The sequence below is a fragment of the Haematobia irritans genome, chromosome 4, assembly GCF_050003625.1.
Source record: "Haematobia irritans isolate KBUSLIRL chromosome 4, ASM5000362v1, whole genome shotgun sequence".
Taxonomy (NCBI): Eukaryota; Metazoa; Arthropoda; class Insecta; order Diptera; family Muscidae; genus Haematobia; species Haematobia irritans.
The window spans coordinates 65,349,476-65,369,937 of NC_134400.1; the positions used below are offsets into that span (position 1 = coordinate 65,349,476).

Genomic DNA, 20,462 nt, shown 5'->3' on the forward strand with positions numbered 1-20,462 from the left:
TTGGCTTTAGTGAAATATAGGGTTCATTTTTTTGGGTAAGAAACAAAAGAAGAAAAAAAAGATTTCTACACTCTAAAAAAGGTGAACCCTATATTTCACTACAGTCGATTTAATTCTATTTTAGTTCATTACGTTACGTTTTTATAACGTTTCCATGACTTTAATCATTTGTTGCGTACGTTAGTTGAATTAACTAAAATAGAGGAACAAATTATACAAAAATGAAGCATAAAGATGAACTAAAACGTGTCTCCCACAAAATAGTTCAGAATTTCTTAAAATTAGTAAATTTTACCAATAATGCTCCCATCTTTAACTTCGTATGGCACTAAAGACATTTTTGCAATTTTGAACTCCAATTCTTTCCTGCAAACTACGAAATTTTCTTTAATAAGGGAAAAATAATAATAATATCTAATAAATTTTCTTGAATTTGTCGAAAACTATTTACTTAATTTTATGAAATCGGCGTGACATCTGCGTTTCTAATACAGTTTGGATAAAATTTTCTAAAGTTAATCTATTTTTTTTAATTAACTAAAATTTCCTGGTGGGTTCACAGTTTTTTCAGTGTAGGTCTAAGTAATTGCATTGCTCTCTCGCATATTACAATACGAACAACCTCTTTGTAAATTGGTAAGGATTTATAATCTTTGTGTTTAATGGGCAACGTTCGTATTGCCCACTGAGCCCATTCATTTTAAATACATACATTTCAGAGTGACATCGCGCATGCCTGAAACATAAGAATAACATTGTTTCTTGTACAACGGCTACTGTTTCCCACTTCTCTCTGAAGATTTTTTTAATTTTGTTCACACATGCATAGTAACCGGGCTTAGAAACTTAGAATTGTAAATTGTAATAAAATTAAAACAGTTCAACATAATTTTTTTGTAGAATGGGGTGTTTAAGTAGCAAAGACCGTTTGACCAAAGAAGATATGGAATTTTTAAAGTCCCATACTCGGTATGACGAATCAACAATAAAGGAGTGGTATAAAGGATTCAAGGTAAATTTTGAAATACATATGTTCCAATAATAATACATACCATTTGCAGCAAGATTGCCCAAATGGAAGGTTGACTCCTGCTAAATTTGTTGATATGTACAAAATGTTTTTCCCATCTGGAAATGCAGAGGAATTTTGTGATCATGTTTTCCGGACATTCGATATGGATAAAAATGGATACATAGATTTTAAGGTAACTGAGTAGAAAGTCGATATGTATTAAATATATATATATATATATATATATATATATATATATATATATATATATATATATATATATATATATATATATATATATATATATATATATATATATATATATATATATAAAATTAAGTAAATAGTTTTCGACAAATTCACGTAAATTTATTAGAAATTATTATTTTTCCCTTATTAAAGAAAATTTCTTATTAAAGAAAATTTCGTACTTTGAAGGAAAGAATTGGAGTTCCAAATTGCACAAATGTCTTTAGTACCATACAAAGTTCAACATGGGAACATTATTGGCAAAATTTACTAATTTTAAGAAAATCTGAACTATTTTGTGGGAGAAACGAATTTAGTTCACCTTTATGCTTCATTTTGTATAATTTGTTTGTTTGTATATATATATATATATATATATATATATATATATATATATATATATATATATATATATATATATATATATATATATATATATATATATATATATATATATATATATATATATATATATATATATATATATATATATATATATATATATATATATATATATATATATATATATATATATATATATATATATATATATATATATATATATATATATATATATATATATATAAGATCTGTGCAAAAAATGGTTCACATCGGTCCATAATTATATATGGCCCCCATATTAACCGATCCCCAGATGTGTCCTCCGCCTTTTGGAGGAGCAAAATTCATCCGTTCCGGTTGAAATTTGGTACGAGGTGTTATTATATTCTCTAACAACTATGCAAAATTTGGTCTATAATATATAAGAACTGTGCAAAAAATGGTCCACATCGGTCCATAATTATATATAGCCCCCATATAAACCGTTCCCCAGATTTGATCTCTGGAGCCTCTTGGAGAAGCAAAATTCATCCGATCCGGTTGAAATTTGGATCGTGGTGTTAGTATATGGCCGCTAATAACCATGCCAAATTTGGTCCATATCGGTCTATAGTTATATATAGCCGATCCCCAATCACACAAAAATTGGTTCATATCGGTTCATAATCATGGTTGCCACTCGAGCCGAAAATAATCTACCAAAATTTTATTTCTATAGAAAATTTTGTCAAAATTGTATTTCTATAGAAAATGGTGTCCAAATTTTACTTCTATAGAAAAGGTTGTCAAAATTTTATTTTGCCAAAATCGTTGTTGTTGTCTTTTTTAATATAGAAATTTTATTTCTATATAAACTTTTGTCAAAATTTTATTTCTAAAAAAATGTTGGCCTTTTTTTTAGTTGAATATATACCACGTATGGACTACGTTGCAATTTAGAAGACGGTGTTTTAAGATACCTTGCCATCGGCAAGTGTTACCGCAACCCAAGTAATTCGATTGCGTATGACAGTTTTCAGTAGAAGTTTTTACGCAATCCATGGTGGAGGGTACATAAACTTCGGCCTGGCCGAACTTACGGCCGTATATACTTGTTTTTTTATTATTGTTAATTTGTTCTTCAATCGTATCTCTTGTTTTGATTTCAGCTTAAAACCATTGCGTTGAAAAGTGAAATACTTGTACAAAACAGGGATCCGGAGCGGTAAATTTTTTCACTCCTCTCCGCTCCGAGAAAAAAACTACGCTCCTCTCCTTCTTAAAGACCCATATTGCTTTATATTGCCACTTCATTTATATTTTGCGAAAACAAAAACATAGTTTTTGTAGTTTTAGTATTACAAAAACAAAAATGTCAGTTGCTATATTGAAACTTTTATTGTCAGTCAAATTGATTTAAATTTCCCACTTGTTGAACAATGTGTTCAATTATTTAAAATAGAGAAAACTTGGAAATATATCGATGTATGCTTTGAAATATGAAGAATAATTGAAGTAATTCTTACCATCAATTATGGTACTTTTTTATTTATTTCTTTTATGTCCAATTACAATATTCAAATATATAATGACTCAGCGCACAGGGGCTTAGGAGAGGCTAAAAAAGAGCAACTGCTTGAGCTTGTAATTATTAGATATGCTAGATAATAAATTATAAAAAAAAAGATGTTCAGTTTAAAGTAAAAAAATTATGAAAGAGTATTTCCATATTATTTAGAAGAAGGTTTTTGAGGCGTGTCTTAAAAGTAGACAACATCGTATTTCTTTGAGATCAGACAGAATTTGATTGTACTGATAAGGACCAGAATAAGATATTCTCTGATTAGTAACTTCAAGGCGGCATCCATGGCATGTCTCGTTATTCTATTCGTATAGGTTTTGTTATGACGAAATTGAATTCCGTTAGATCCCAGTCCCCTTAAGGACTTAAAAAATATACCAATCCAAAATATTCCTCGCATAATTACTATACAAATGCATAGTATGAAATCTGATTGGAAGATTGTAACTATGATCGTTAGAGCCTTGTTCTGAGTGCATTACAATGCTCGTAGTGAATGGCTCATCTTAGACCCATATACTTTAGGGAGGTAGCATAAATGCGATTGCACCAACGACTGATACATCATAAGCTTCACCCTAGTATCAAGTTTTCACCCAAATTTATGGAGTATACCAACCGCTGATGACGCCTGTGACCTCAATCGAGCAATGTGTTCATCCCATGTTAGATACATGGATTCCCTTATTACATTGCCATCTATATGCACAAACATAACATAAGATGGGGTCTAAACCTTACAAACTTTGTCTTATTCGGATTCAAACCCAATTTATTTATCTTTAAGAATTCTGACGCTGCATCATATTCAATTTGGGTTCTCAAAACTGTAGTAGAATTGTAATTATAAAAATGTGCTAAATCGTCTGCAAATATATAAAGCTTTCTTATAAAACCAATATCCTTAATATCATTAATAAAGAATTTAATCAATAGTGAACCCAGTACACTTCCATGTGGCACTCCACACTTTACAGGAAGTGTTCTGCTCCTATAACCTTCAATATAGACTCTGTATAACCCATCAATCGCAACTTCCTAATTAAAATCTCAAAATCGTATATGGCCATTTTGGCTTGGTTGTAAAATGAGTTAAATAAATAAATAAATAAAATAAAAAAATCTACCAAATCGAAGGCCTTAGATAAGTCAAAGAAAACGCTCCCAACGCCTCTATAACCGTCGTCCAGACCCTTACATATACAATCTAAAACACTAACCAATGCTTCCTGAGTACCTGATTGTTTAAGGAACCCATATTGACGATTATACAAAATACGATTCTCATTAACACACGCTCACAAAAAATCGCTTCTGTAACATATACTCCCAAACATATTTTGCTTCAAGCATATACATTTTTGGGTATTGCCCAAACATTTATATGTTTGATCTCTTCCAATATATAATATGTTTGAAAGCATATTAGTCTAAACAATATATGTTTGGGTACTCTAAGTTCCAAACATTTTGTATTTTTGCATCCAAATTCAATTATGTTGTCTTCCAAAAAACAATATGTTATTATGTGAACATATAATATGTTTGGAAGCATTTTTCACCCAAAAATATTATATGCTTAAAAAAAATTCTCCCAAACAATATTGTGCTCAAAATTTTATTTATTTATTTATATATTTACAATCATAACGAATTATGAAAATAAACAGGTAATATAGGTGCTAACAACATAGGTTTTCGACCTGAATGCTCAAAATGTTGTTTCTGCCCAATTGTATATTCCCCCACATCTTTCTCACTTCCACGAGATTTTTTAGTTCTTAGCACCTTTTTCTGTAATACAAACATTGTAGAAGAAATTATTCAATTGTATGATTTTTTTATACCCTCCATCATAGGATGGGGGTATATTAACTTTGTCATTCCGTTTGTAACACATCGAAATATTGCTCTAAGACCCCATAAAGTATATATATTCTGGGTCGTGGTGAAATTCTGAGTCGATCTAAGCATGTCCGTCCGTCCGTCCGTCCGTCCGTCCGTCCGTCCGTCTGTTGAAATCACGCTAACTTCCGAACGAAACAAGCTATCGACTTGAAACTTGGCACAAGTAGTTGTTATCGATGTAGGTCGGATGGTATTGAAAATGGGCCATATCGGTCCACGTTTACGTATAGCCCCCATATAAAGGGACCCTCAGATTTGGCTTGTGGAGCCTCTAACAGAAGCATATTTCATCCGATCCGGCTGAAATTTGGTACATGGTGTTGGTATATGGTCTCTAACAACCATGCAAAAATTGGTCCACATCGGTCCATAATTATATATAGCCCCCATATAAACCGATCCCCAGATTTGGCTTGCGGAGCTTAAAAGAGAAGCAAATTTCATCCGATCCGGCTGAAATTTGGTACATGGTGTTGGTATATGGTCTCTAACAACCATGCAAAAATTGGTCCACATCGGACCATAATTAGATATAGCCCCCATATAAACCGATCCCCAGATTTGGCTTGCGGAGCCTAAAAGAGAAGCAAATTTCATCCGATTCGGCTGAAATTTGGTACATGGTGTTGGTATATGGTCTCTAACAACCATGCAAAAATTGGTCCACATCGGCTAATAATTATATATAGACCCCATATAAACCGGTCTCCAGATTTGGCTTGCGGAGCCTCAAAGAGAAGAAAATTTCATCCGATCCGGCTGAAATTTGGTACATGATGTTGGTATATGGTCTCTAACAACCATGCAAAAATTGGTCCATATCGGTCCTTAATTATATATATCCCCCATATAAACCGATCCCCAGATTTGGCTTGTGGAGCCTCTAAGAGAAGCATATTTCATCCGATCCGGCTGAAATTTGGTACATGGTATTGGTATATGGTCTCTAACAATCATGCAAAAATTGGTCCACATCGGTCCATAATTAGATGTAACCCCCATATAAACCGATCCCCAGATTTGGCTTGCGGAGCCTCAAAGAGAAGCAAATTTCATCCGATCCGGCTGAAATTTGGTACATGATGTTGGTGTATGGTCTCTAACAACCATGCAAAAATTGGTCCACATCGCTTCATAATTATATATAGCCCCCATATAAACCGATCCCCAGATTTGGCTTGCGAAGTCTCCAAGAGAAGCAAATTTCATCCAAGCCGGTTGTAATTTGGAACATGGTGTTAGTATATGATCTTTAACAACCGTGCCAGAATTGGTCCATATCGGTCCATAATTATATATAGCCCCCTATAAAACGTTCTCCAGATTTGACCTCCGGAGCCTCTTGGAGGAGCAAAATTCATCCGATCCGGTTCAAATTAGGAACGTGGTGTTAGTATATGGTCGCTAACAACCATACCAAAATTGGTCCAATCACACAAAAATTGGTCCATATCGGTTCATAATCATGGTTGCCACTAGAGCCAAAAATAATCTACCAAAATTTTATTTCTATAGAAAATTTTGTCAAAATGTTATTTCTATAGAAACTTTTGTCAAAATTTTATTTCTAGAGAAAATTTTGTTAAAATTTTATTCGGTTCATAATAAAAATTTCATCATTTTCAAAATTTTATTTCTATAGAAAATTTTGTCAAAATTTTATTTCTATAGAAAATTTTGTTCAAATTTTATTCGGTTCATAATCATGGTTGCCAGTCGAGCCACAAATAATCTACCAAGATATTATTTCTATAGAAAATTTTGTCAAAAGTTTATTTCCAAAGGAAATTTTTTTAAAATTTTATTTCTGTAGAAATTTTTGTCAAAATTTTCTTTCTATAGAATATTTTGTCAAAATTTTTATTTCTATAGAAAATTTTGGGAAAATTTTATTTCTATAGAAATTTTGTTAAAATTTTATTTCTGTAGAAAATGTTGTCAAAATTGTATGTCTACTTTGTCAAACTGAATTATATACGTATTGGATCGATCTTTTTTGATTTAATATATACCACGTATGGACTTACATACAATTTAGAAGATGATGTTAGAAGGTTTTAAGATACCTTGCAATCGGCAAGCGTTACCGCAACTTAAGTAATTCGATTGTGGATGGCAGTGTTTAGAAGAAGTTTCTACGCAATCCATGATGGAGGGTACATAAGCTTCGGCCTGGCCGAACTTACGGCCGTATATACTTGTTTTATTTTAATTTTACCTTTTGCCGGACGGGGATTCGAACAGCGGACCACACAGTTTGTAAGGATCAAAGAAGTAGCTGATCAATTGCCCAAGGAAAAATAAAATGTTAATTTTGTAATAACAAGCAACAACCACCAACTTAATTCAATATCGCTCCCTGTTAAATAGCGCTCCAAGGTACTAAACACATATATGTTTATAGGCTATTTCTAAATTAATATATGTTTGCATCCAAGCATATTATATTTACAAACATTTTATGTCCCAAACATAATATGTTCTAACATATTAACATATATGTCCCAAACATGTTATGCTAGTTTATGAACATTATATGCTTGCACTCAAAAATATTGTGTTTAAAAAATTGTGTTCCAAACATATAATGTTTATAGCCAAACATATGAAAAACAGCCTTTTTCATCCGTGCATATGATGTCAGTTGCTCGAAAACAATATCTTATCAAAAATTGGTAAGATTGATACTGGTCGGTAATCCATTATTTTAGTTGAAGCGTGATGTTTGAGAATGGGAACAACCTTGTGTATTTTCATTATTGTAGGATATATCGACTCTTCAATCATGTTATTGAATATCCTCGATAGGGCTTCAGAGGTAAGAACTTTCTAACCAGCAGCATCTTAGCCGTGATATCCCAACCTGGGGATTTTCTACCATCTAACCTCTCCAATATATGCTCAATACAGATGCTATCCACCCTATTAATGACAAAACTATTATGCGACTGTTGCAAAGTTCGAAAGAAATTAACAGAATCATCACTACCTAATACAATACAATCCCGAAAACGATCAACCACTTCTACAAAATAAGCATTGAACCCTTCCGCTTTATCTTCATTGGAGACCATAACAGAATTATCTTCCCTTAGAACAACACCGTTATTGGTCTTATTATTTTTCCCTACACGCTCACAAAAAATCGCTTCTGTAACATATACTCCCAAACATATTTTGCTTCAAGCATATATATTTTTGGGTATTGCCCAAACATTTATATGTTTGATCTCTTCCAATATATAATATGTTTGAAAGCATATTGGTCTAAACAATATATGTTTGGGTAGTCTAAGTTCCAAACATTTTGTATTTTTGCATCCAAATTCAATAATGTTGTCTTCCAAAAAACAATATGTTATTATGTGAACATATAATATGTTTGGAAGCATTTTGCACCCAAAAATATTATATTCTTAAAAAAAATTCTCCCAAACAATATTGTGCTCAAAATTTTATTTATTTATTTATATATCTACAATCATAATGAATTATGAAAATAAACAGGTAATATAGGTGCTAACAACATAGGTTTTCGACCTGAATGCTCAAAATTTTGTTTCTGCCCAATTGTATATTCCCCCACATCTTTCTCACTTCCACGAGATTTTTTAGTTCTTCGCACCTTTTTCTGTAATACAAACATTGTAGAAGAAATTATTCAATTGTATGATTTTTTTTATTTTAATTTTAACTTTTGCCGGACGGGGATTCGAACAGCGGACCACACAGTTTATAAGGATCAAAGAAGTAGCTGATCAATTGCACAAGGAAAAATAAAATGTTAATTTTGTAATAACAAGCAACAACCACCAACTTAATTCAATATCGCTCCCTGTTAAATAGCGCTCCAAGCTACTAAACACATATATGTTTATAGGCTATTTCTAAATTAATATATGTTTGCATCCAAGCATATTATATTTACAAACATTTTATGTCCCAAACATAATATGTTCTAACATATTAACATATATGTCCCAAACATGTTATGCTAGTTTATGAACATTATATGCTTGCACTCAAATATATTGTGTTTAAAACATATAATGTTTATAGCCAAACATATGAAAAACAGTCTTTTTCATCCGTGTTGTCACTAAGTTATGACAAGAATTCAAACAATACTCAGCAAAAATGCCATTCATCCTTCTACTCTGTCTGAGTCAAAAGATTGACATTGAAATCCCCGGCAATAACACAAGGCCTGTTACCGATTCGTGAATTTAAGACTTCCAATTTGGTACAAAAGGACTCAAAAGAACATTTCTGTGACCTGTATAATGACACAAATAGAATGGGGATATTATTTATCCTCATATCAGGCAATGATATCATTATATAATCCAAAAACTCTTCGCTAAAGTCATCTCTTATCTACATGATCCATCGACTTCAAACACAATATCCGAGAATTTGCATCCTTCTTGACATAAACGTGTCCATTTTTTGGTCTTGAGGGACTTAGCGTGATTTAAAAGTTCAATGGCTTTCTTGCTAAGGAAGTCGTTAATGTATATCTTCTTCATTCTATCAATATCTTTAAGCTTTGTCTTTTCGGTCATAAACGATTTTTTGCATTTGCTGTTTGAGAACTTACTACAACAGATTTTTTTCTCCGCTCATTTATTCAAAACATATGCCTCCTCTATGTCAGCTTTCGATATACTTACTCCAGATTTCTTTGCTATATCTATTACAATATCTACTGGCTCAATTTCTTCTTCAATTACGATTCCATGATACAATCATTCCGAACCCTGTTATCATTTAAATAAATTTAAAGATGCTGACTTCTTCCTTTAAACATTTATTTTCTTTCTGCAAATTCTCAATTTTCTTAGAATTGTTCGCCACTCCTTTCAGTAGATTATCATATTGTGCTGACATAAATTGTATTGTTTCTTTGATCTCATCCAACATGGAGTTTTGTTCTAGCTCTCTTGCAATGGATTGCATGTTCTGAGATGGAGTACACATATGGCATTTATACTCAAGAGTGAGATCTTTCTTGAGAGCATCGATTTTTTTTTAATCAAGTTTAGTACACATATAGTTGAAAGTTTTCTCACAGCCATCGCATGTTGTGGATTCCTCACTTTCCACTATAGATGTTTTGCAATGTGCACATAGCAGTTTATTTTTATTTACACTTTTTCTTGAGTGCCCGGGTACTTTCCTTTCTAATTCAGAAGTCTTTCACTCACTTGTTAAGAATATTAACAGCCAAACACCAATAAATATCAAAAATATGAATAAAATATTTATTTATTCTAACGAAGCACACCGTGTACGAATTTGACGCAGGGTTGCCAACATTCTGTCTTTTCTGTCATAAATTTAAAACAAATTCAATATTTAAAAAAAAATTGGTATAAAATAATTTTATTTTGAATTTTTATTTGTCACAATTGTCAATTAAACATTGGCGTAGCTAGTAACATTCTCGTAAAGGGGTAAAAGCTACAATGTGTTTTAATTGTGAAGATACCTCAAAAACATAAAAAATAAATTCTTGTAGATGGGAAGAAACCAGAATATTTAATTCAATGATACATAATCATAGTTTGAGGATCTACTGCATGTTATTTAGTAGGGGGAGATGACAAACCCATAAAACCCCCTTAACTACGCCTATGCCATTAAGCAAATACCGACAATCAAAGTTCTGCTCAAATGAAAAAATTGTAATCACCTGATAGCTTGAAACTATCTTCCTAAATATGCTTTGAGTTCTATTATAACAGAAACAAAACCCTTCAAATTTAAATTGGCTAACGCCCTGTAACGAAAACTGTTAGTAAAAACATGTATATACGTCATTATGTTCGGCGCGGCCGAATCTTAAATACCTACCACAATGAATCAAATATAAGTTTCCTTTGAAAATTTATCATCGTAGCTATATAGAATTTAAGGTGGATTTTATGACAGATATTCTCCCTAACAGATGGTTCAAATGGTAATCTCAAAGTTACATTTAAAGTTTCTACATATGGACGCTACACCAGATTCTGGATTTATAACAACCGGTTATGTTTGAGTCTTAGAGGAATCTTAAATATCTCATCAAAATGTGCACCAAAAGCCAATAGAATAACGTCTTTCACATAATTTGAAATCTAAATTCTATAGATGTTTACATAATTATGAACCGAAACACACCATCCCAGCAAAAAAAGCATCGCCAAAAAAGTAATGAAAATGTTCTTTTTGGATCCGGAAGTGGTGCAAAAGTGACGCAGAAGCGATGAATTTAACATGGGCTTGTCATAGGGCGGAAGTCCTCCATTTCAACAGCCGTTACACTGAATTTGCATCACTTCTTTAGGTGTGATCCGAACTCAATGTTTTGGATGGTGTAAAAATTGATGGTTTATATAAAATGGTTTAAAATCTCTTCTTTATTTTAAAGTAATTCGAAAACAACTGACATAACAATTTTAATGTGTCATTTTGAATAATGAAAGCATAGATAGGTTGAATACAAAATTATATTTCAAACAAAGTGTTTTCATAAGCAGGTTATTATTGAACTCTACATTCTCCCACTTCAATTTTGTTCCCTACGAATTTTCTTCATAGTTCTATCTGAGCGCCTTGGAGTGAACTCTTGCTTTCTTTTCTCATTTCGGAAATTTCTGTATTCTGCTTGTCGTTCAAGTAATACTTGTGGTGCTGTAGTAACGTTATTATGAGTTGGGTTAATAGTTGCTTTTTGTACACAACAATGTAATCCTTGTGAATAAAAAGACAATCTGGACGTCGTAGGATTCCCTACACCTTGTTCTTCTGCAGCCTGTCCATTTTGTACTTCCCGAAAATGACTAGGGTTTAGATTTTCAACTGTAAATAATATACCAATATCGTCGTTTTTGTTTGAATTGGATACAGACTGGCTTGAGTGTTGTACCCCATCTCTTGATTCAAGCCTAAGTTTTATTTGATTTTGGTGTCTTTTCATGACACCATTCATTGTATTTACTAGGTACATGTAATTTCCTAGGAGCTTTTTTATTTCTCCCGATATCCAACATTTCTTACCAGAATAATTTCTGATGTATACATTTTGTCCAATGCAAAATTTCGATATACAATTTTGAGACTTGTGTTTCACTGGAATCATTGCTGTTAGAATAGTACGCGGTTGACGACCATGCAACTGTTCGCTGGCGGACTTTCCACTGAGAGGATTTGGTGTAGCTTAGGTTAAAGTGGCAGCCCGGTTAAGATTCAGGCTCACTTAGACTATTCAGTCCATTGAGATACCACATTAACTAAAAGTACCTATTACATATGGGCACTTCTAGTTTTAACCGCTGAACCTTCTTGATTATTTTTCTTTGTTGAACCAACCAGATTGTTCCAAAAACATTAGCAGACTGCTTAAGTTAACGTTTTCCAGATCCGCCAGTAATCTGAAGCTATATGCTCCTAAAAGTTGCTTGTGCTTTACACAAAATGCAGGACACTCACACAAGAGGTGTTTAATTGATTCTTTTTCCTCCGCATCATGACAGCTCATACAATAGTCATTATACTTCGCGCCAATATTTTTTGCAAAATCGCCTATCAGGCAGCGACCCGCTATAGCAGATATCAGAAGTGATATCTGACGTCTCGAGAACATTAGCATATCTAGTGTGCGGTTTAAGTTGAAATGGGGCATTTTTTTTTTTTTTTTTTTTTTTTTTTTGGGCAGCGACCAAGAGTCAGGCCCAATTAGTCGACCTGTAGACGGGTCGACTGGCGGTGACACTTTGGCAAGTCGAACCTTTTCTAAGGTGACGACATCAAAAGGAGGCAATCCCTCTCGATAGAGATTCAAGGAACGAAGAAATGATTTGTTTATCCTAAAGAAATTAGGATCAGTCGACCCAAGCACGTTGTCGGCTAAGCAAAGCGATTCCTTAAAACGGGCTCAAGGAATTCTTGAAGCTGGAAAAAGGGAACGATCACCGGATGAACTGCCATCCTCTAAACGGGATCAAAGATCGTTTGCCTCAGTTACAAAAGACAGCCTTGTGATGGCTATTATTAATAAAGGAGCATTGGACGGTATGATTCCAAGGCAAAAATGGGGGAAATTGAGAACGCGATGTCTGGTGTCTACTCAGAGGTGCGAAAAAAGTTTCCCGGACCAAGTCCTCGACGGCAAGATGCTGGATGGTATCAAGGACGATATAAGTTAATAGCTTTTGCAGACCAGAGGTCTATGGATTGCTTTAAAGCTGCATTGATGCTAATTGGTGAAGTTTGGGAAGGAGCCGCTTTGGAGTTAGTCGATAAAAAAGACATACCGGCTAAACCTAGAGCACATGCATGGATACCGGCAAACCCTCCTGATCCTGAGTCAATACTAGAGAGACTAAAAGAATGTAACCCAGATCTTCCAACCGCCGATTGGAAGGTTGGTCGTTTGGATGAGGTGGATGGACCAAGACGACATGCCGTGTTTATATTAAACATAGAGTCGCTGCCACATCTAGCCCAGACCCAAGGACGCGTAAGTTATGGCTTTCATGATATCCATATGAAGGTATACAAAAGCGATCAGCCAAAGGATACCAAAACGGACAAGCCTCCGGTAGAGTCAGCAGTGAAAAAATCTCCTAGCGAAGCCGAAGGAGACATAAAACCTGCAGACTATGGCGAAAATCATATGCGGGAAGTTTCTACAGACTCAAGCCTCACCAAAGCTGAACCGCGGATTGTTGCGAGAGTCACCGAGATCTGTGAAGAGGAAGCCCTTGATAACTCAATTGAAGCGGCTGATGTGACGGTGGTTGAAAATTTGGATGGTTCTACGGTTCCTCCAGATAAATCTTCACCATTGTAAGGCCGCTTGTGCTGCCTTAAAAGTTCTCCTGATGAAAGGAGACATAGATATAGTTCTTATTCAAGAACCATACATATATAAGAACAAGATCTGTGAATTAAGCACTCCGGGTTTCAAACTTTTGCATAATACCGGTAACGATATAAATCGAGCATGTATAATTGCTAAAAACGAACTAAACTTGTTTCTGCTTCCTTCATTGAGCAATGCAGACACTGTCGTAGCCAGTCTAGAGATATCCACATCTTCGGTCTACATGGGACATGATAGGGAGATGCCACCCTGTGCCGTTAAGACCTTAGTTGAGGAGTCACTAAAAACAAAGACAAAACTCATTATGGGATGCGATGCAAATGCACATCATAGTATTTGGGGAAGTAGTGATACTAATGCAAGGGGAGAGTCGCTAATAGAGTTTATTTTGCGTACTAACCTGGTAGTTTGCAATAAGGGAGATGCACCAACCTTCGTCACCAGGAACAGACAAGAGGTTTTGGACGTAACGTTGACCTCTCCGGAACTGAATGATAAGATATCTGAGTGGCAAGTTTTGAGGGAACATAGCTTCTCAGATCATCGCTACATCAGTTTCAGATTGGCTGTTCGTACTTCAAAGACCATATTTCCGCCAAATGTTAGGAAAGCTGATTGGAATAGGTATAGGGAATCGTTCAATTTGATGATACCGGAAGTGCCGGAGACAAATATGAGCACTGTGCAAGATATCGAACACGCAGTGGAGCGGATTACTAAGGCCTTCAACATTTCACAGAAAGCTGCATGCCCTAGAGGAAAGCCAAGGGGGAAAATCGGCCGCCATGGTGGACTACGGAGTTACGTAATATGAGGAAATCCTGCAGGAAGCTCTTTAACAAAGCAAAGTCCACAAGAGCTCCGGAGGATTGGGACACTTATAAGATGAATCTGAGAGAATATAAACGAGAACTGAGAAGATCTCAACAAAACTCTTGGGATGATTACTGTAGCAGTATTGAGAATACGTCAGAGGCTTCCAGACTACGGAAGGTACTAGCATCCACTAACACCGCTCCAGATTTCATTAAAACATCGGAGGGAAATTGGACAACGTCCACTGAGGAGACGATGGAGGTACTTTTGAACACACACTTCCCTGGAAATCAGACGGTTGAACCATGTTCCGGCGGTGTAACAGAGGCTCAGCGATCATTTCCTATCGGGGAAATTGTGTCGGAATCTAGAATAAAATGGGCTTTAAATAGCTTTGGACCATTCAAATCCCCCGGACCTGATGGAATTACTCCGGCGGAGTTACAGGCAGTGGCTGAAAGAATTATCCCCTGGTTGACGGTGATACATAAACAATGTGTAAACTTAGCATATATTCCAGAAAAGTGGAGGGAAACAAAAGTCGTCTTCATACCTAAAGCAGGAAAAGCCTCTCACTCGAGTGCGAAGGATTTCCGACCAATCAGCTTATCCTCATTCCTACTTAAGACCCTGGAGAGGATGATAGACATGTATCTTAGAACTAGCGTGGATTCAAGTTTGCTCTCGAAACGACAGCATGCATACTCGAAGGGCAGATCTACTGAGACCGCATTGCATGAACTGGTCAGCTTTATTGAAAGCTCACTATCTGTCAAAGAATACACAATCGTGGCGTTTCTAGACATCGAAGGGGCGTTCAATAATGTCCATCCGAGCTCGATATTAAATGGACTGACAACTCTGAATGTTGATCCAGGTATACTTAGGCGGTTAGACGAACTTCTAATAAAGAGACGTATTTCAGCCACACTAGGGCAAGCAAACATACAAAGGTATGTGAACAGAGGCACTCCCCAAGGAGGAGTTCTATCACCTCTTCTTTGGAATGTTGCTATAAACAACCTTCTGGTTTCTCTAGAAAAAGAAAGGATAAAAGTGGTGGCATACGCAGATGATGTGGCGCTAGCAGTCAGGGGAAAATTCCCATCCACAATCAGAGATATTATACAGAGAGCTCTCCGGATGACTGAGAAATGGGCGAAAGATAATGGTCTTGGTGTAAATCCAGCAAAGACAGAACTAGTCATGTACTGCAAATATGGCCCATTTCCTTAGGGGGTACTGAAATTCCCTTTGGTGAGTGTGCAAAATACCTTGGCGTTATTTTGGACAGGAAGCTGCATTTTAGGCTTAATATTGAAGAGAGGGCGAGAAAAGCCACGGTAGCTTTGTACTCGCGCAAAAAGGCAATAGGGAAAAAGTGGGGACTAAGACCAAAAATTGTGCATTGGCTATACACGGCAGTAGTTAGACCTATAATGCTATATGGTGTTGTAGTCTGGTGGCCGGCACTTCAGAAACCGACTTGTTTAGATAAACTTCAGCGTATGGCGAGCTAATGTATCTCAGGCGCATTTAGTAAGACAGGAACAGACTCCCTTAATGTCATGCTACATCTATTGCCTTTAGACATTTTGACCAAACAGTCAGCTGCAACAACTGTGCGCTTACACGAGCTATCGCTGTGGTCGAACAAAATGTACGGTCATAGTTCGGTCCTCAAAATAATGCCAGATGTGCCTAACGTAGTGGATTATACCCTGGCAAAACCACTTTTCGACAAAAAGTTTGAAACTCTAATTCCCAACAGTGAGGCGTGGTGTACACAGACCCCGGGGAATAAAAGATATATAGATTTCTATACTGATGGCTCCAAATTGAATGGACAAGTGGGGCTCGGAGTATATTCTAAAGATCTGGAAATTCGAATAGCGAAAAGATTACCTAATCATTGTAGTGTTTTTCAGGCTGAAATATTGGCAATAAGAGAGGTGGTGAATTGGCTGAGAAGTAATGTTCCAACAAATATTGGCATTAATATATACTCAGACAGTCAACCTGCAATAAAACCCTTGGACTCTGTGTTCCTTAACTCGAAAACGGCCATAGACTGCCGCAAATCTCTCAACGAGATGGCTGAGCAGTACAATATTCACCTAATATGGGTGCCTGGCCATAGGAACATACCGGGGAACTGCGAAGCAGATGTGTTAGCAAGGCTAGGAACTACCTTACATATTCCAGGGGAACTAGAATCTGTTGGTATGCCTCTGGCCACCTGCAAGCTCTTACTGCGTGAGAAGGCTGTTATGATGGCCAATATTCGATGGGAAAATTGCAAGGGTTGTAACGACACCAAGCAAATATGACCCCATTTAAACTTAAACCGAACACTAGATATGCTAGTGTTCTCAAGGCGTCAGATAGCACTCCTGATATCTGCTATAACGGGTCGCTGCCTGATAGGCGAATTTGCAAAAACTATAGGTGCGAAGTATTATGACTATTGTATAAGCTGTCATGATGTGGAGGAAAAGGAATCAATTAAACACCTCTTGTGTGAGTGTCCTGCTTTTTGTGTAAGGCGTAAGTGAATTTTAGGAGCATATAGCTTTAGATTACTGGCTGACCTGGAAAACGTTAACTTAAGCAGTTTGTTAATGTTTTTGGAGCAATCTGGTTGGTTCCACAAAAGTAAATAATAGAGAAGGTTCAGTGGTTAAGACTAGAAGTGCCCATATGTAATAGGTACTTTTAGTTAAATGTGGTATCACAATGGACTGAATAGTCTAAGTGAGCCTGAAATTTAATCGGGCTGCCACTTTAACCTAACCTAACCTAACCTACAACCCTTGCAATTCTCCCATCGAACATTTGCCATCATAACAGCCTTCTCACGCAGCATGAGCTTGCAGGTAGCTAGGGGCATACCAACAAATTCTAGTTCCCCTGGAATATGTAAGGTAGTCCCTAGCCTTGCCAACTCATCCGCTTCGCAGTTCCCCGGTATATTCCTATGGCCAGGCACCCATATTAGGTGAATATTGTACTGCTCAGCCATCTCATTGAGAGATTTGCGGCAGTCGATGGCCGTTTTCGAGTTGAGGAACACAGAATCCAAGGATTTTATTACAGGTTGACTGTCTGAGTATATATTAATGCCGACATTTTTTGGAACATTACTTCTCAGCCAATTCGCCACGTCTCTTATTGCTAATATTTCAGCCTGAAAAACACTACAGTGATTAGGTAATCTTTTCGCTATTCGAAGTTCCAGATCATTAGAATATACTCCGAACCCCACTTGTCCATCCAATTTGGAGCCATCAGTGTAGAAATCTATATATTCTTTATTCCCCGGGGTCTGTGTGCACCACGCCTCACTGTTGGGGATTAGAGTCTCAAACTTTTTGTCGAAAAGTGGACTCGCCAAAGTGTAATCCACTACATTAGGCACATCTGGCATTATTTTGAGGACAGAACTGTGACCGTAACCTTTTTCCGACCACAGCGATAGCTCGCGCAACCGCACAGCTGTTGTTGCAGCTGACTGTTTGGCCAAAATGTCTAAAGGCAATAGATGCAGCATGACATTAAAGGAATTTGTTCCTGTCTTGCTGAATGCGCCTGAAATACACAAACACGCCATACGCTGAACTTTATCTAAACAAGTCGGTTTCTGATGTGCCGGCCACCAGACTACAACACCATATAGCATTATAGGTCTAACCACTGCCGTGTATAGCCAATGCACAATTTTTGGTTTTAGTCCCCACTTTTTTCCTATTGCCTTTTTGCACGAGTACAAAGCTACAGTTGCCTTTCTCGCCCTTTCTTCAATATTAAGCTTAAAGTTCAGCTTCCTGTCCAAAATAACGCCAATGTATTTTGCACAATCACCAAAGGGAATTTCAGTACCCCCTAACGAAATAGGCCTAACCGTGGGAGTTTTGCGATCTTTGCAGTACATGACTAATTCTGTCTTTGCAGGATTTACCCCAAGACCATTGTCTTTCGCCCATTTCTCAGTCATCCGGAGGGCCCTCTGAATAGTATCTCTGATTGTGGATGGGAGTTTTCCCCTGACTGCCAGAGCCACATCATCTGCGTATGCCACCACTTTTATCCTTTCTTTTTCTAGAGTAACCAGAAGGCTATTTATAGCAACATTCCAAAGAAGAGGTGATAGCACTCCTCCTTGGGGAGTGCCTCTTTTCACATACCTTTGTATATTTGCTTGCCCTAGTGTGGCTGAAATACGTCTCTTTATTAGAAGTTCGCCTAACAGCCTAAATATACCTGGATCAACATTCAGAGTTGTCAGTCCTTTTAATATCGAGCTCGGATGGACATTATTGAACGCCCCTTCGATGTCTAGAAACGCCACGATTGTGTATTCTTTGACAGATAGTGAGCTTTCAATAAAGCTGACTAGTTCTTGCAATGCGGTCTCAGTAGACCTGCCCTTCGAGTATGCATGCTGTCGTTTCGAGAGCAAACTTGAATCCACGCTAGTTCTAAGATACATCTCTATCATCCTCTCCAGGGTCTTAAGTAGGAATGAGGATAAGCTGATTGGTCGGAAATCCTTCGCCCTCGAGTGAGAGGCTTTTCCCGCTTTAGGTATGAAAACGACTTTTGTTTCCCTCCACTTTCCTGGGATATATGATAAGTTGATACATCCTTTATATATCACCGACAATCAGGGGATAATTTTGTCAGTTACAGCTTGTAACTCCGCCGGAGTAATTCCATCAGGTCCGGGGGATTTGAATGGTCCAAAGCTATTTAGCGCCCATCTTATTCTAGTTTCCGATACAATTTCCTCGACAGGAAACGACCGCTGAGCAACTGTGGCACCGCCAGTACATGGTTCAACCGTCTGATTTCCAGGAAAATGTGTGTCCAATAGTACCTCCAGCGTCTCCTCACTGGACGTTGTGCAATTGCCCTCCGATGTTTTAATGAAACCTGGAGCGGAGTTGGTGGATGCTAGAACCTTCCGTAGTCTGGAAGCCTCGGACGTATTCTCAATACTGCTGCAGTAATCATTCCAAGAGTTATGCTGAGCCTTTCTCAGTTCTCGCTTGTATCCTCTCAGATTCTTCTTGTAAGCGTCCCAGTCCTCAGGGGCTCTGGTGGACTTTGCCTTGTTAAAGAGCTTCCTGCAGGATTTCCTCATATTACTTAATTCCGTAGACCACCATGGTGGTCGATGTTTCCCCCTTGGCTTTCCTCTAGGACATGCAGCTTTCAGTGAGATGTTGAAGGCCTTAGTAATCCGCTCCACTGCGTGTTCGATATCTTGCACATTTCTCATATTTGTCTCTGTTATTTCCGGTATCATCATATTGAACGATTCCCTATACCTATTCCAGTCAGCTTTCCTAACATTTGGCGGAAATATGGTCTTGGTGGTATGAACATCAAATTTGAAACTGATGTAGCGATGATCTGAGAAGCTGTGTTCACTTAAAACCTGCCACTCAGATATCATTTCATTCAGTTCTTGCGAGGCCAAGGTGATGTCCAAAACCTCTTGCCTGTTTTTAGTGACAAAGGTAGGGGCATTTCCCTTGTTGCAAACTACCAGATTAGTACGCAAAATAAACTCTATTAGCGACTCTCCCTTTGCATTAGTATCACTACTTCCCCATGTAGCTTTATAGGTGGTCAAATTTTATACAGAGCTTGTTCTTGATTGGGATGTTCCTGGCATATTTTATTAAAATTTGATTTGA

General features: G+C 36.7%; 1 protein-coding gene across 1 annotated transcript in view; it reads left to right on the forward strand.

Annotated features, from left to right (window-relative positions):
• The first annotated feature begins 738 nt into the window (after positions 1 to 738).
• The window catches only part of LOC142233642 (neuronal calcium sensor 2), a 99,928-nt gene continuing 80,204 nt past the window's right edge, over positions 739 to 20,462 (forward strand). Inside the window, exons 1-2 of the mRNA XM_075304643.1 lie at positions 739 to 1,012; positions 1,062 to 1,205. Of these exons, the coding sequence (XP_075160758.1) occupies positions 902 to 1,012; positions 1,062 to 1,205 (255 nt within the window). The 5' untranslated portion in view covers positions 739 to 901. The remainder of the gene's footprint in view (positions 1,013 to 1,061; positions 1,206 to 20,462) is intronic.